This window comes from Coffea arabica, chromosome 3e (genome assembly GCF_036785885.1).
Source record: "Coffea arabica cultivar ET-39 chromosome 3e, Coffea Arabica ET-39 HiFi, whole genome shotgun sequence".
Classification (NCBI taxonomy): Eukaryota; Viridiplantae; Streptophyta; class Magnoliopsida; order Gentianales; family Rubiaceae; genus Coffea; species Coffea arabica.
The window spans coordinates 47,996,004-48,012,887 of NC_092315.1; the positions used below are offsets into that span (position 1 = coordinate 47,996,004).

The 16,884-nt window shown below is 35.5% G+C and overlaps 1 protein-coding gene and 1 long non-coding RNA gene across 3 annotated transcripts; one reads left to right on the top strand and one right to left on the bottom strand.

Moving 5' to 3' along the window:
- The first annotated feature begins 3,891 nt into the window (after positions 1-3,891).
- Positions 3,892-6,152, top strand: LOC113737012 (2-oxoglutarate-dependent dioxygenase 19-like). The gene is made up of 4 exons (XM_027264258.2): positions 3,892-4,249; positions 4,497-4,765; positions 5,304-5,631; positions 5,742-6,152. The coding sequence occupies exons 1-4, from the start codon at positions 4,034-4,036 to the stop codon at positions 5,856-5,858; spliced, it is 930 nt and encodes a 309-aa protein (XP_027120059.1). The 5' UTR covers positions 3,892-4,033; the 3' UTR covers positions 5,859-6,152.
- Positions 6,153-6,684: 532 nt separating this feature from the next.
- Positions 6,685-9,030, bottom strand: LOC113737828 (uncharacterized). 2 transcript variants are annotated; one of them, XR_011842152.1, is made up of 3 exons: positions 8,590-9,030; positions 8,438-8,501; positions 6,685-6,949 (listed from the first exon to the last, which is right to left on the bottom strand). It is a non-coding gene; the product is annotated as an uncharacterized lncRNA (long non-coding RNA). The 2 variants fall into 2 exon arrangements; XR_003459987.2 differs by having other exon boundaries at positions 8,438-8,486; positions 8,590-9,022.
- Between the last annotated feature and the right edge of the window lie 7,854 nt (positions 9,031-16,884).

Sequence of the window (16,884 nt, forward strand, 5' to 3'; positions counted from 1 at the left end):
GCTCCTCAAAATAATTCAACTTTATCAGAAGAAATCATGGCATAGTTCTTCCCTCCCTATAACTTGCATCGCACTATATATCATGCCCTCTCTACGACTTATGGAATATTCCTGCCACTGCTCATCGTGTAGATATGAACAACATCAAGAAAATAGAAATGTGAACGTGAAGGATTAGAATTTTTTTTTATTTCAATAATGACTACTACCTGATATTGGTTTTGAAATGCATTTGAGAAAAGCTGAACCTTTATGCATGAATGTTTGAATTATTTTGTAGGCCCATCCGCATGACCTACCTGATGAGAAAGTGATTGACATGGTAATGTCAATTATGATGAATTATTTTGTAGTGTTTTTCTTTTTCTGTTGCAAATGCCATTACTATCATCGTCACCATTCAATCCTTCGCCGACGGTTTTGTCCTTCACGTCGTAGGTTTATGACTTTTCGCTTCATGGAGCATAATAGTCTTGGAAGACTATAACGACTTGATGATATTTACAAAGAAAAAGATTTACCAAAAAAGAAAAAGAAAAAGACTTGATGACTTTTCTGGTTTATAAGAATGATTTTTAAAACAGAAATTGATAAACCTACAACGGTGGGTTCTAGGAAAAAAACCAAATGGAAATGTAATACGAGGAGCGAAGTTTATTATTTCGTTTATATGGTACAAGTATATATTAGATCTCCAATTATCCTCTTCACTTTTAAATTTTGACATTTTAGAATTTTTCTCCAAAAATAGAGACTTTAGATCTTACGGGCAAGGGCCTTTGTGTTTGAGGGGCTCCAGTTGGCGCCCTGTGGTGGAAGATGTTTACAAAATATCCCCCAATCATATTCATTAATTTGAAGGTATATTGTATACGTGGGCAACTTCATGCACAGTAAAGACGGTTTGGTCCTAGAAAGCGCGCAAGCAAATAAATTGATTTCACTAAAGGTCCTCAGCCGCACTTCCAGTTACCAATTGGCTGAATGGTGTTGGTTGGGAGGGGATGGGTCACCCATCCCACATCGAAAGATTGTGGGGTAGTTATCTTGGGTTTAAGGTTCTCAGTCGCACTTCCAGTTACCAATTGGTTGGATAGTGTTGGTTTGTGGGCTCCACCTTAGATTGTGCTTTGCACCAAGATTTCGATTACCTCTGAGTATTAATCTAACTTTGTTGTGTTGTTTCAATTAATTTCGATTGTTGAAAAAAAAAATAAATTGATTTCACTAGGAGAATTAGAGTTAATTCCAGTTTGCACCTTATAATTATATCCCAACTCTCACTTTGATCCTTAAACTTTAAAGCGAGACACTTTAGTTCCTAAATTATAAATTTTGTCCCATTTAAGTAAGATTGTTGAGGAAGTGGAACAGATTTTAGATTCGATAATCTAATTTATTCTATTCTACATGGAGGAGGAATCTAAGGAGATTGTATAAAAGGGTTAGCAGGTATACACACTCAATTAAATCAAATGAGTGTTCTGATATTGTTTTTGAATTTTTTTCATTGCAACCGACTTAGGTGGATTTCTTTTTTAGTTAAAGAGCATAGAGTGAAATTGACTCGAGGAATTATATCCTTCTATTGCACTTGACGTGGACGTGGGTGCATACTTTTATCAAAGTTGACAGTAGTACACTAATTATTGTAGATTTTTACCCTTTCTGCTATTTAGTTACGTTGCTCCTAGAATGGGTGTATGGAGGGACCTAAAAACCTAAAATCGGGAGGCAGAAATGAAGCTTTCTATTTTTGACATTTATTATTAGTGGGGAAACCTAACCACTTATAGACTTCAATCTTACTGCATTAGAAAATTGACATTTTTCTGAAAGGTAGTTTAGCTATTTCGATTTTTTTATTTTTTTTTTGGTAATTGCCTCCTGCAGTAATGGGACATTTATTGTGAAGCCTCTCGTACGCGAGTTGCTCGACCTAAACTTCCGGTCACAAAGTGGGATTTTATTCATTTCTTAAGGAAATCGATACAGAACTTGGAAGCTGCTGATCATGCTATCAATCGTTACTAGATACGTTTCTCTTTAGTTACCAAACAATTCCTTACGAATTTTTTCGGTTTTCTTTGGTTGTAGAAAAATCCAGATATTCAAAGTACACCTTTGTTGGCCTGATTTTGTTCTCTACAATCTCAGATCCTCATAAAATTGCTCCTGCAACCTTTGATGGCCCCCCGGCAATGCGACAAATAAAAACATGTCACGCCGCAGAGATAGATGAGACTAATAAAATCTCATCTACCTGCTTGATGAGCAGAGACAGATGGGACTAATAAAATCTCATCTACCAGCTTGATGACCTAGCGGTAATGCCGTTAATCGAATTAAGTCAAGTTAAGTATTTGATTCTCGAATTCGACTCGTGCTTCTATCGAGTCAGGCTCGAGTTTGCTCAACTAAGTGGACGAATCTTGAAGTGTGCTCAAGATCGGCTCGACGAATGGGACTTATGATTCGCTCGAACTCGACTAGTTTATCACATATGAGCCGACCTCATACAAGTTCGAGCTTGAACTCAATATCTCAGACAGTTTTTATTGTCAATTTTGGTGATATATATTCATACAAATGTCACAATTCAATCACACAAGTTTTATGAAATGACATATATGCTCTTTCTTATCGAATCCAAACGAGGTGCGCGAATAACAAACGATTCGAGTTGGCTCAACTCGTTAATTAATCGAGTATATTTTTAACTCAAACTCAACTCGTTTACTGAAATTAATGAATCGAGTTTGAGCATTATCGAGCCGAATCCATTTGAGTTTTCGAACTACTCATTCCGTTTAACAGCACAGTGGATGTGAGGGAAAGAAAAAGTGCCAAGTCTAAGGAGAATAAGGGGCCAAAGTGTTCTAACCTCGTCACTAAACCAAAAAAAAAAAGTCCCGCTAGAAAACAAGAAAATGATTCCTGCGGAGTTTTCTTGAGTTTGATCAACTATCACAACTTTGTTATAACTTTAAAAAAAAAAACAAAAACAAAAACAAAACCCGTAGCTGCTGGGATACATCGTACAACAAGTAAGTGAGCTCATTGCTTCTGATTCCCTACAAAACGTTTTGTAGTTTTTTGTTTGTTAAATATAAGCTGTTCCGTCTCGGCCATCCAAAATTATCAATACCCAGAATTCTAGATGAGTCTTAGTGCTGGACAAAGCTGAAAAGTGAGATTGAAAGCGAAATTGGAGTAAATTATTGACTAGGGAGGCTGTTATGTTATGTTCAATGATGGAGCCAGGGAGCTGAGGGGGGCATCGTGCCCCCTAAGTTTTAAAAATTTTAATTTATAGTGTGTAAATATATGTATAAAACAAATTTGCCTCCCTAATTTTTTATAATTTTAATTTATATTATGAGAGTTTATATATATGTGTGTGTGTGTATGTATATGTGTGTATATATATATGTGTGTGTATAGAATTAATTTTTTCCACACTGACCGTGTATACATTGTCAGTATTGGATGAATAATAACTATGTGAAATTTGAATTTGAAATTCAACTTTTATACGCATGTCATGAATCAAACGATGATAGTATATACACTGTCAATGTATATAAGATTTACTCATATGTATATGTATGTGTGTGTGTGTATATATATATATAAATTAACCACTTTTGAATTAAATTTTTTCTTCAAAAAAATTTATATATTTTTTACATGCCTTTATAATTAAAGATAATATTTTGATGTTTTAAGATGTCATATAATTAAATAGATGAAAATTATTTTGAACATAACATATTAAAGTAATTTTGTTAAGAAAAATTTTGACCCCTCAGGAAAAAAATCCTGACTCCGTGTCACTCGTTGTATTGTCTCATGTACTCATTTCCTTAATTCCCAAACCCTGCACACTTGACAGTCAGATTCGTCGAGCGCATAACGCTGTGCATAAGTAGGTACACATCCTCCGTTCATGCTTGCCACTCCACTCAAATCTCCCATCTCCATTTGCCATTATTCCGGCTTCCTTTGCTAATAATTACCATCCTGTAGAAAAATGGCAAGTTTTAGAACCCTTGTTCAAGCAAGAGACTTCACGTCCATCCCTTTTGATCTTGCTCATTTTAGGGATACCCAAGAATCCATTCAAACGGGACCTGACGTTTCAGTTCCCGTCATTGATTTTTCGCTGCTCAGCTCAACTAATCCTGATGAACGTGCCAAAGTCATCCTGGACCTTGGTAAAGCCTGCGAGGAATGGGGCTTCTTCTTGGTAATTAACCAACCCTCTTCTCCATTGAATTCATTACCATTAATCGTGAATTTTTTTTTGTGTGTATATATATATATATATATATATATATATATATATATGCGTGCTGTTGCTTGAGAATAATAATATCCATGCGAATGCTTTCTTACCAGTGTTGTTTGTTGAACCAATATTTGCTCTTTGCATATGCTAGTTATGGTTTTTATAACATATTGGTTGGCGTGCCTGAGTATCTCCATCCATGCAGGTGGTAAATCATGGCATACCGGAAAACTTAATCAGTGCATTGTTTAATGTGTGTAACGAGTTTTTTGACATGCCGGAGGAGGACAAGTTGCAATTTGACAACAAAAATCCTTTATATTCCGTCACGGTCAGGTCTGGCACCACTGGTGGGAATGACAACGAACAATTTGGTGGCAATGATCCCAACCAGCAAGTCAAGTTATGGAGGGATTATTTGAGGTTTTTCGTGCATCCAGAGTATCACTGTCCCACTAAACCCAAAGAAATGAGGTAGAGATGCTCTTTCTTTGTACGGACGACTACACTCTTTTTTTTTTCAGAAGACCTTTAAGTTTTGGGGTTCCAATATCTTAGCGAAAAGTTCACTTTTTGTCCCTAAATTTTGAGTTAGGGACACATTTCGTCCCCAAACTTTTAGACGCACCATATTTAGTATATGAATTAATTATTTTTTGCCACATTTAGTCCAAAAACGGTAAATTGCTTAATTTTGGATGGAGAAAGTCATGTATTTAGCATGTAGCCATTAAGTAAAAAAAAATTGCTTAGTCAAAATCAACGGCTACGTCAGCTTTCTCCATCCAAATTGAATATTTTACTATTTTTGGACTAAATGTGGCCCAAAATAATTAATTTATATACTAAATGTGATGCGTCTAAAAATTTAGGGACGAAATGTGTCCCTAACTCAAAGTTTAGGGACGAAAAGTGGGATTTTCCCCAATATCTTATCCATTAAACTAATACATACTACTACACTAATTTTCTGCTCATAAAAAAATCCTCGACTCCTCTACTCCTATTGTAGTGACATTGTACTGGAATATTCTCGAAGAACCCGAGATTTGGCGAGGAAATTACTTAGAGGGATATCACAAAGCCTTGGCCTGGAAGAAGATTACATTGAGAAAGCAATGGAATTGGACTCGGGTACACAACTCTTCGCCGCAAACTACTATCCTCCCTGTCCCCAGCCGGACTTAGCAATAGGCATTCCACCCCACACCGATCCTGGCCTCTTGACCTTTCTTCTTCAGAATGGAGTTGAAGGCCTCGAGATACAGAATAAGGGAAAGTGGGTTCGTCTTACTGGCATTCCGGGCGCCATTTTCGTCAACACTGCGGATCAGCTTGAGGTAAGTTCGAATTATATATAGTTTGAACGTGTAGATATTTAAATTGGAAAAAAAAAATATCAGGAAGAAGAGACTGATATTATACTTGTGGATTTGATGGTCATTAACAGATAATAAGCAACGGAAAGTACAAGAGCGTTTGCCACCGAGCTGTGTTGAATAACAAGAAGACAAGAATTTCCTTGGTGGTGGGCAATGGTCCATCACCCGATACCATTGCCGCATAAAACTCCACCCTCATAATGGTCCAATGGAATATGTGCAGCTGCAACAGAGTTCCAGACTCAATCCTTGGAACAGCTCAAGTTTCACTAATTGAATGAGCTGCTTATGATCTTTGTTTCCGGCGCCTTTTTCGTGCCTGCCTTCCTGTGTACGCTACATTTTGTGCTCCATACTTATTCCGACTAGCAGATGTTCACCATGCTTGCGCATGGTGGAAAATCATAATTATGCCCAACCCAGTTTTGGCTAATAGTTATAAATATTATATATGAAAAAAATTGCATAATATTTTTTAAGTGTGTTAATGTGTTAATCTTTTAACAAAAACTAAGTCATAAATTAGAATAATATTTTTTGTTATAGGATGTTTAGTAGGGTTAATCCACAATTGAATAATAGCTGGACACAGGTCAATTTTGATATTCACAGAAAAGAAATACTCCCTCCGTCCCACTTTGATAGTCCTGTTTTCCTTTTTCGTCTGTCCCAAATTGTAGTCCACTTTCCAATTGAAGAATGTAGTTGTATTTTAATTTTCCTAAAATACCCTTATTCAATGTAAGTTGTTGTTACTATAAACTTACCTCATTTAATGAGAGTTGATTCTTTTTTTACCATCAATTCAAGTTCCCATAAAGTTGTACTCTAATTAATGTGAGGGTATTTTAGGAAAATAGCTACCTAAATTGATTGTTCCAACAAAGTTAACTACTTTTTATTAAACTGTGTGAAAAAAGAACCAGGACTATCAAAGTGGGACGGAGGGAGTAAGTTTGTTGTATTTGAATTATTATTTACTAAAACAAATGTATGATAAAAGCTAAGAAATGGATAATTAGACTTTCACTGCTACTGAAGTTAAAATTATCTATTTATCTTTAAGATACAAGACTAACATTACAAGAATTACCATCCACATGAAAATAATCTCTATAAGAATTGAGCTTCTTATTGCCAACTCGATGTAGGTTATCATTTTTCCAATCATCTCACTGCCTTGCCTTTTCTTGAATAGCAACATCATCATCATCCTCCTCTTCACCACGTCTCAAGTCATCCTTAGGGCCTTAGCCAATGTGACAGTAGTCAATTTCTATAATAATCAACAACCAAAATGTGAACAACATTTTTCAGTAAAACCACTACAACTTCTGATCTAAGTAGGTGCATAGCATCTCTTAAAATATAATTGGCTTCTTGATTCATCATATATCAAGTCAACAAAATCGAAGTAGCATCTCTAACATGTTTGAACATTTGATGGTGTTTAGAAAACCATGCAGATGACCTATTAGTCTATTTAAAAACAGAAAAAAAGGAAACTATAGAAGGAAATAAAATAAAAAAAAAACAGGATGTAGTGTGTGTCTCTGATGTAGAGAGAGGTAGAGAGAGCATTTGCTAAAGAAATAGGGTAGGATACAATATAGGTTCTCAGGTTGTATTAGGAAAGCTGACTATGAACTCCAATGATTATAGCCTCGTTTGGAGACAATAAAAGCTTGGTAAATGGGATAATTATCTAGCACCATGCAAGCAAAAAGGTCCTCGCCCCCTTGCAAAAACGACCATTTGTTCTTGATCATTCCAAAGAGCTAGGGAGTAAAACCACCTAAAGCAAAGCCAACCAAAATGCATTGAACATTTACCATGCTCAAGAACAAACTTAGGGAATAGAGTAACCTTCTGCTATATTGCACAAGAGCCAAAATTTACAGCCTTAGAAATCCCTCAAATTTAAAGAAAGATGGCTAACTATTTTCTTTATCGATCAAAAGAAAATATATAACAAGTACTTTTCAGTTCCATAAAACTTACCATTCATCCACTAAGGAATGTTAGTAATCCATGACAAAATCTTCAAACATGCAACTACAACACTGGAAAAAAAAACTAATAACAAATCTAAAAGGAAAAAAAAGGTGCCAAGAAAACAGGATCTCCAACAGCGAGACATTTGCATGTTATTCTTGCTGAAGAAAAAATATTGGTTGAAAGGTTAAGGTATTACGTTTTAAACTTGAATTCCACCATTGATATATAAGAATAGGGTAGAAATTCACGTGAGAAGAAATTATCTAAAATTTGTCAATAATGGTCTGAGATGCTACGTGCCAAAGAAATATTAGGAAATACTGCAAGAGAGTAAGTAATTAGGGCATAATGGAAAGAAAAAATTTTGATTCATATTTACTTGTCAAACAATAAATTATTTGTTCAGCTTGAATTTTACCATTGGAAATTAAAAATAGTAAACAACTCACGTGAGAAGAACCTTTCAAATTTTTCCCTTTTTTCCTTTTAGACCTCCTAAAATTTTTCATTAATGGTTTGAAATGCTCTAAGCTCAGGAGAAAGTAGAAGAAAGAAAAAAATAGATAAAATATATGCGCAATAAAATAAGAAATGAGGTCATACAAACCTTACCTTTTAATAAATTCTCAAACCTAAATCACAAACTTTAAATAAACAATAAATGGACACATATTTCTGAAAAAAAAGTTCCAACAAAACCCACAAAAAATGAAATCTGTCAACAAAATTGTTTATGAAGGGAAAAAATTCTAGATATTTTGGGTACCTATATCAGATTTTTCCACATCTTAGTAGAGGGACAATGGTTCTTGCTCCTGCATTTGGAGAGACTGAATCAAAACAAAGAAGGAAAATGTTACTGAAAAAAAAGAAAGAAAACAGGGACATTAAACATAGGCAAAAAGGGTGAAAGTTTACCATGATTACATTTGGGGAAAAAAATGATTCAGATGACTGAGATGAATCAAACATCTTCCCCCTTCATCTTTCTTTCCTCTTTACTATTATTTGAATAGAGAGCTTGAGAGGAATCGACCATTAACGAAGAAGTGAGGAGAAATGGGTGAGACAAAGGAGTCATCTGCCTTTTTTCTATTCTGTTCTGGTGGGCAACCGAAGAGCAGGGGAAAAAAATTTGAGAAGTGAGAGACTTTGAGAAAGTTTCTGAGAGGGGAGGCGGTGAAACGTGTTACTTGGCACATTGGACAGAGAGTCCGAACAGATGCATGCTTTGCTTTTTTATGCTTTTCATACATACATGCAAAACCTTTTTCGTTCCAACTTCCAAGACAACAAAAGAAGAGCCTTTCTATTAGTCTCTTTTGGATTCCAACACACGAATATTCATCAAAACAAAAAAATTCTCACACAAAATCACGTGCAATGCACATGGAGGACGACCATGTTTTGGCATCCTCTTCCCGGTTTATATACATTCTTTAAATAAATAATAAAGATATGCCAGATTCCAGATTCCTTTTGAATTTACAGTTCCACGAAGATGAACAACTATAGAATGAAGGGCAAATTACATTTTACCCCCCTGTGATTTACCCTTTTTTACATAACCCCCCTATGGTTTCAAAAGCTATACATAACCCCCTCATGGTTTGGATTAAAGTGTCAAAGTGACGGAAATAGTCACTCGTAACGGAACTTTTAAAAATGTCGAAATTACCCTTATAAATACATGACACATTAACCCCGTATGCTTTTTATATTTTACCATATAACCCCCTTATGGTTTAGTACTTTACCATATAACCCCCTTATGATTTTTAAAATATACACATAACCCCCATTGGTTAATAAATAATTTTCAACTTTACATAAGGGTAATTTTGACATTTTACATGACGCCGTTATGAATGATCATTTCCGTCACTTTGACACTTTAATCCAAACCATAAGGGGGTTATGTATAGCTTTTGAAACCACTGGGGGGTTATGTGAAAAAACGCTAAACCACAAGGGGGTAAAGTGGAATTTACCCTAGAATGAAACAAACGTGACTACAAATCAACAGTATCATACACTATTAATTAATTCGTTGATATTCTGGTACTATCAAAGACAAGTAAATTATGCATGCTTTTGTTCTTTGGGTACCATCAATATTCTGAAACGTGACATAGAAAGTGTATACAGATCATGGAATGGAAGTGACTGAAAAATTAGTGTACTAAAACTAATAATAATTTTCCCCGTCTTTAAGAGATCATACTTACCCTAATGGGGGACCAAACGTAATAGAAGGCAAAAAAGTTTTTCTTTTATCCATTTCAGAAAGATTTATATGTTTAATTACTTCAGTCGGCCTGTGTACTATGATTCACACTCCCTGTATAAGTAGCTCCGTCAGAAGCCTGTATTGCTTTGCAATTCTCTTTTCCGGCTTAAAATCAACCATATATAGGTGAAAATGGCTTAATTAAGATCTCAGGTCCCTCCGTTCCAGTTGTGCTCATCATCTCACCTCGTGGACTATCGAATTTGAATCAATTCAAACATACCCTGAAGCTTCAATATTACCCGTCATTAATCATTTCTCCCTGCTCAGCTCAAATTACAATTAATTTTCCATGTAAATGAACTTTTTTTTAATCCAATTGCAAATGATTATAGTCTATGTTCCACATTTTAAAATACTTAAATTTGTGCAAGAATTTATCATTTATAGCATCAAAATTATTCTTTGGATTAAGATTTTTTTATTAAAAAAATTTTACGTTTTCTGTGAACATATTTTTTAATTACTTTTTTTATCTCACACACATCAAATCATTATAGTACATTTTTCTATAAAAACTTCATAAAATAACAATCAAAACAAATTATTCATGATTAAATTTCACGCGTTAAAAAAAAAATAGAGGCAGCAGCCCAAAGAAAGAGGCGTGCCTTTCGATCCTAGGTTTGGGCATGACATATCTAGGGTATAGATTACATCAGTTAACTTTTTATCTAATCCAAAAATTGTAGCCTAACTACAAAATATTCCACGAGTCTCTGTGGAAGCTTCCTGCAGCCTATTGTCATGCCGATTTTTAATGACTCATGCAGTAATGAAATTGTATCCCAGTCTCATTGAAACAAAGCAACTGCAGAATTTTTTATTGCTTTGTTTACCAATTGCACTTTATAGCTATGACAAATATTTTTGTCTAATGAAAATGTGATGCATATTTTAAGTGCACGATGATTGTCCAAGAATACATCTCAAGTTGTCACCTACAACCTTATATGTGCAGCACGCCTCCCTATTTCTCAACATTGAATTATTCAGCCTAAGGGAGCCATAGAAAGAGTTTATAACAGCTCCCCCTTAGGCTTCTACTCTCTGCTCCCCAATCTCAATCTGTCCTTTCCAAATACTACTTTTGGACAAAATTGAACTGGTGATGGTTGTGGCACCAATATGATATTTCATGCCCTACCGTTGGTGGCCTCCGGGTCCAATGGTGACTTCATGACTAGGATTGAAATCGAACTAAGATGATCCTTGAGTTTCAAAGCAAATGATCTATCAATTTCAATCCTAGTAATGAAGTCGCCATTGGAGCCCGATAGCACGGCCAAGGTCGAGTCTCTGACCACCTCGTGCAAAGACAATTGCCACCATCACTGTGACCTTCCGACGCCAGACATCTCTCATCGGAATATTCCACGTCGAGGAATCGACCTTAATTTTCGGAGTTTCACATGTCTGATGTACGAGAAACAGTCTCTAAGATCAAAAGTTTTGCAGGGATTATTGTGGACATGATAAACACATAAATGATGGACGTAGCTGACGAACTTGGTGTTCCTAGCTACACCCTTTTTTTAAAAAAAAATTCTATATGTTTAAGTGTGCCAATCATGCTACTCATGTTTATGGTTTTCTAAGTTTGATTTGTAGGGACAGTTTTGGTGGATGAAATGACAATCAACTCAATTGAAAATTATAATGGGTCTAAATTCTGAATCATTCTCATGGCTACTCAAGGTCTACACCAAGGGGTTTCTCTAGACTTTAATTTTTAGAGTATGATTTTTTTATTCGTCCTTGCTAATTTGTAAGAGCTTATTGTGATGCTTATCGGATAAATATACTGGATGGTCCCATTGGAAAGGAAGCTCCAGCTACAGAGAATATCAAGAGGACAAGTAAATTGCTGAATGCAAACAATGAGGAAGTTTTTTTTTTTTTTTTAAAGAAAAAAATAAACCCATCCTGGGATGGGCTTATTGTATTGCTTTTGTCCTTTTCCATTGATTTGTTCGCCACAGTGAATAAGTGCAAAAGCCTCTTCAGAGAATATTGTAAACATAGGACAAATACTACCTTCTTTTTTTGTTCAATATATATTGTTAGTCTAATTACCTATTACTCATAGGAGTGGCAATTCTCGACGCGATCTGAAAGCAAAGCTCAAATCTAGCACTAGATTAGTGAGTATGAATTTACTCTTCGTGGTTTAAGTCAAAATCAAATATGATCCAAATAGCCCACGAAGCAAACAAATCCAAATCAGATCAAACATGGGTTGACCTGTTCGGCCCGATTAACTCGTTTAGTGTGTTAGGTTTGACCCTAAACCCGATTAACTCATTTAATGTGTAAGTTTATAATTTACTAACTAAATTGGAAGCATACATTAAATAAAAAAACTAACCAAGGCTATTAATTAGTATTACAAGAATAGAATCATGAGTATTATGCGAAATCAAGATATTTTATTTGTGAAAGTACCATAGTTTTGGTTTCATCCATGATCTTTTTTATTAAAAAAAGGAAACAAAAAAAATTACTATAAGCACCTTATACAAAATCTAGGATTGGGTAGCAACTTTCTATATTTTTATGGAAACTCCATTGTCGAAAAGTTTATCATACCACAAGGTGAGAAAGGTCCAAAAACAAAAACAAAAAAAAAAAAAAAAAGAAGCTACACAAACATGTTATTTAGATCGGATTCGAGCAATCTACAAAATTAGCCAGTCGTGTTCGGATCAGGAGAGTTGACTCATTTAATTTTTCAAATTGCGTTCGAGTTGACTAGTTGTCCAGAACATATGGGTATCAACCTGACCCGCTATCCTACGTTCGAACCTGATTCTAATCCCCTATAAATTACTCATTATTCTAATCATTTTTTATTTTATCTTGAAACCATAATTCACTGATTCCCATCTCGTATAAATTACTCATTATTCTAATCATCTTTTATTTTATCTTGAAACCATAATTCACGGGAAAATTACTACACAGGTGTCTACTCTCGCTATGCTGGCCTTGACCCTTAGGACTGGTTTACAGCTTTTGGGCCTCACAGCAATAGCAACACATCTAAGAAAGTGATCGATGAGTAGTTAAGTTACTTTACTACCCTTTGATCCAGTCAAATATCAAGTTTGTTAACACGCTTAAAAAGACAATGTAATGGCTAAACTGCCCACGTTTTAGAGGTGCATGCCCAAAATGGCCCATAGTTGCTACAAAGGGGAAACAATTAATTACAAAGAAAAATCATCGCTTAACAAGATAAATCAATGTAACCATGAGTTATTCTACAACCGTACATAGTAATTTTTGCTATATATTGGAATAATATTGCTACAACCGTACAACCATGAGCAGCTATTCTCGGGATAATATTGGACATTTTTTTGCTATACCCACAAAATTATAATGCTCTTATCATCAACTTAATTATAATAATCCCCAACCAAATTGATAACTAAATCACATATATAATCTTACTTCTACTCTCCCTACACATGGTTTTTCTTTTTCCCTTTTTTTTCCTTTTCCTTTTGTTCTGGTCTGTTGAGTATGGTACAACTAAGTTAGGTTTGAAATAATACATTCCAGTTCCGCAGCTTTCTCTCTTCGTTCATCTTTGGTTGTTATCCTCTTTTTCCCTAACACTAGGCTTAACCCAAAAATCGGAAATAATTTCTATCAAAATCTTTCTCTGAAACCCTTATCCTCCATTCTCTTTGTCGCTTTTAACAAAATGCATTATTTCACTTCTCTCCCTCAGAGGAAATGGTTTGAGCCAGAAATATTTGCCTCTGCTTTGCCTCTCTCACTATTATCACCTTCCTATTGTAGTGCAGTTTGTTCGCATATTTTATCTGTTTGATAATTTCCCCTTTTGATAGGGTATAATTTGTTAGTATTTTTATTATTAATTTTCCCTTCTATTCCTGACAAATATTGTGTTAATTGCTGATATTTACTCATATTTGGTATTTGGAATCAATTTCAGGAATGAAGCAGAAAACTACCAAAAAGGAGGGACTTTGTGAAAAATATGGAGACTTCTAAGGGTTTCAATCCTTGGGCCCTTGAATTGGTGGGGGACCACAAGCTAGTGAAGGGCATTTGGTCATTTGGGCATCAGAGAAAGCAACGTAGAGAGACTTGGAACAAGAAGTACTTGGGAGGCTTTGTCCACATGTGTGGGGACCACCTAGATAGCTTTTACTCATCTTTCTTTTGTTGCTTTAAAAGGGGACAACGTACAGAAGCAAAGAGATATCTAGGGCTTTAGTTTTAGTTTTTTAATTTAGTTCTAGTTTTCTTTCTTTGGACTGGCCTCTGACACACGCCAGGTATTCGACAATATTCCCCAACGGGGAGATTTTCTCATGAGGCGTGGTTAAGCTTTTCTAGTCAAGGGGACAACTGACGATTTGGTTCGACAATTACTGTGAGATTGAATCTGTTTTAATTATTTTCTTCATTTATTGGTATTTATATGTTCCTTGATTTTAACTGCTATGGCCTTGTGTATGATTGATTAGTGCGCAATAATTAATTATTCATATAGGTTATTTTTGCTAAATAGGGGTAATTGAATCCGTAATTGTTCGTTATCTCTACCTCAGTAGCAACTGGCGTAATTGGGTTTATGTCAGGGGAGCATATGATCTAATTTAAACAAACCCTCGTAGCGTGTTTGTTGGTTAGGATTGGGCCTTTCTAATTATTAATGCAATTTAGAAATTAAATCCTACGGTCGTACCTAGGGTTATTTTTGGGTTAGAGAAATAGCTAACGGTCGTACCTTAGCTATCGAGAAATTAAGGAAGGGTTGGTTGTTTATCGCGTGCATGACAACTATAACTAATCTATTGCTGAATGTTGGAATTATTTCTGCATCAATGATCAGTGCATGAACCATTTCTGATGTGTACCCTTGGCTAGAGTTTCCCCAATCATTTCTTTTAATTAATTATTTTCTGCAGTTAATTTATTTAGTTAGCATTTAATCCAAAACCCCCCATACTTTGGACTCTAGAAGAAACAAATTATCCCCAGTCCCTGTGGATTCGACCCTACTCACCGCTATATACAAAATCTGTATTTTTTTCGAGTAGGTATTTATTATTGTACAGGTTCGGCACCTGTCAATTTTTGGCGCCGTTGCCGGGGACTGGTGCCAGATTAATTTGTTTCTTTTTGAGTTTATTTTGTTTTCATTTTTTTTTATGGCTGCTAACATTCCATATTTTGATGATAGACTGGACTTTGTTCCAGAATGGGGTTATGAGACTCATGTTTTTCCTAATGATCAATGGGCTGTTGCAAATTGTGGGACTTATTTTGACTCAGGTTATTCAACTGACACATGCCCCGTATTTCAAGATAATCTAAGTTCTCCACTTGATACTTTTGGAGATTTTCCACCCCAATATCAAACGCAGTATGACCCTTATTCAAACGGGTATGATCAAGAATGGTGGGATAATTCCAATTTTGATTATGCAACCGGGCCAATGGATTTTCAACAGCAAGAGTCTCAGCAATCATCCTCCGTGTCAGGTATGTCTCTTGAAGAAATGATGGAATTACTAATTGCTAATACAAATCGATATCATCAGGAGACACAAGCGAGCCTAGATCGATCTCATCAGGAGACACAAGCGAGCCTTCGCGACCTGGCAGATTAACTATGTCTATTGACATCCAGAATAAATCGATTGGCTCCTCAAATGGAAGAATTGCCCGCACAAACCAATATTAATCTTGAGGAAGATGAGAGTGCAATTATCCGGCCAAATGACATGGAACTGCAAGAGTTTCAAGAAAACGGATTTAAAGATGCAGTTGAAAAGGAAGCAGAAGTGCAAGAAATGAGACTCCAAGATCAACTCGTTCAAGTGAATGAATCCAGTGAACAATCTCCAAATGCGGTGACATCTTCTCCACTCCTTAATCAATATTTTCCTGACTCCTATTCTTCAACTCCTGTTACTGAAATTGATTTTATTATACCAGAAAATTTAAAATTTCATGACAGGAATAAGTTGAGAGTGGAGATGGCAAAATATCTTGAACCAATGAATGCAAGTGAGGGAGGAGTGAATGGAGAATGTAAATTATCATCGACTCGTTTGGCGCCATTCACTAGTCCATGGAAGCCCGTAGCTCGTATGCTCAAGGATTATTCTATTTACGAGGGTTATCAGGACTATATAGAGGATGAAGCAGTAAGACGAGCCACAAGATTTTATCCTCCATGAGCAAAACATGATAATGTCTAGCCAAAGACATTAAAGAAAGGCGCTCCTTGGGAGGCAACCCAATTGTTCCTTTTAATTGTTTGTTCATTTTCGTGTGGTAGTTTAGATGTATTCTCCTTGAATTCGACTGATTTTGGGTTTCAATTTTCGTTTTTGCTGATTTATAGGTGCCCTTCAGTCATGACACGCCCGCGTGGTGATGTGCAGGAAGCTCACGATCAGAAACTTCTGGGAGCTCTCTTGCCCTCATGACGTGCCCGCGTGGTGATGTGCAGGAAGCTCACGATCAGAAACATCATAAACTTCTGGGAGCTCTCTTACCCTCATGATGCGCCCGCGTCACGTTCGCGGGAAAGGTAAAGATTCAAAAAAAAAAAAGAAAAAAAATAGAATAAACATTTCTTATCACCGTAGCTTTAGTTTCCAAAGTTCAAAATAAAAAATTCAAAAAAAAAAAAAGAGAAAAAAAAAGAAGAAAAAAATTTTATTTAAAAAGTCGAAATCAATTTTTCGAAAAAAAAAAAAAAAAAAGAAGGGAAATTATTTCCGTGGCTCAAAGAGCCTCATAATTGGAAGAAAAGAAAAGAAACATTTTTGCCAAAAAAAAAAAAAAACAGCAATTTCTCTCTTTTTCTTTTTCTTTTCTTTCTTTTCTTTCTTTCTTTCTTCTTCTTTCTTTCTCTTTTCTTTCTTTCT

Bases quoted from the DNA above. Each gene is read 5' to 3' on its own strand.
- LOC113737012 (XM_027264258.2), top strand. From the start codon at position 4,034: ATGGCAAGTTTTAGAACCCTTGTTCAAGCAAGAGACTTCACGTCCATC. The intron at 4,250-4,496 runs GTAATTAACCAA...CCATCCATGCAG, and splicing joins AGGAATGGGGCTTCTTCTTG to GTGGTAAATCATGGCATACC. The intron at 4,766-5,303 runs GTAGAGATGCTC...CTCCTATTGTAG, and splicing joins ACTAAACCCAAAGAAATGAG to TGACATTGTACTGGAATATT.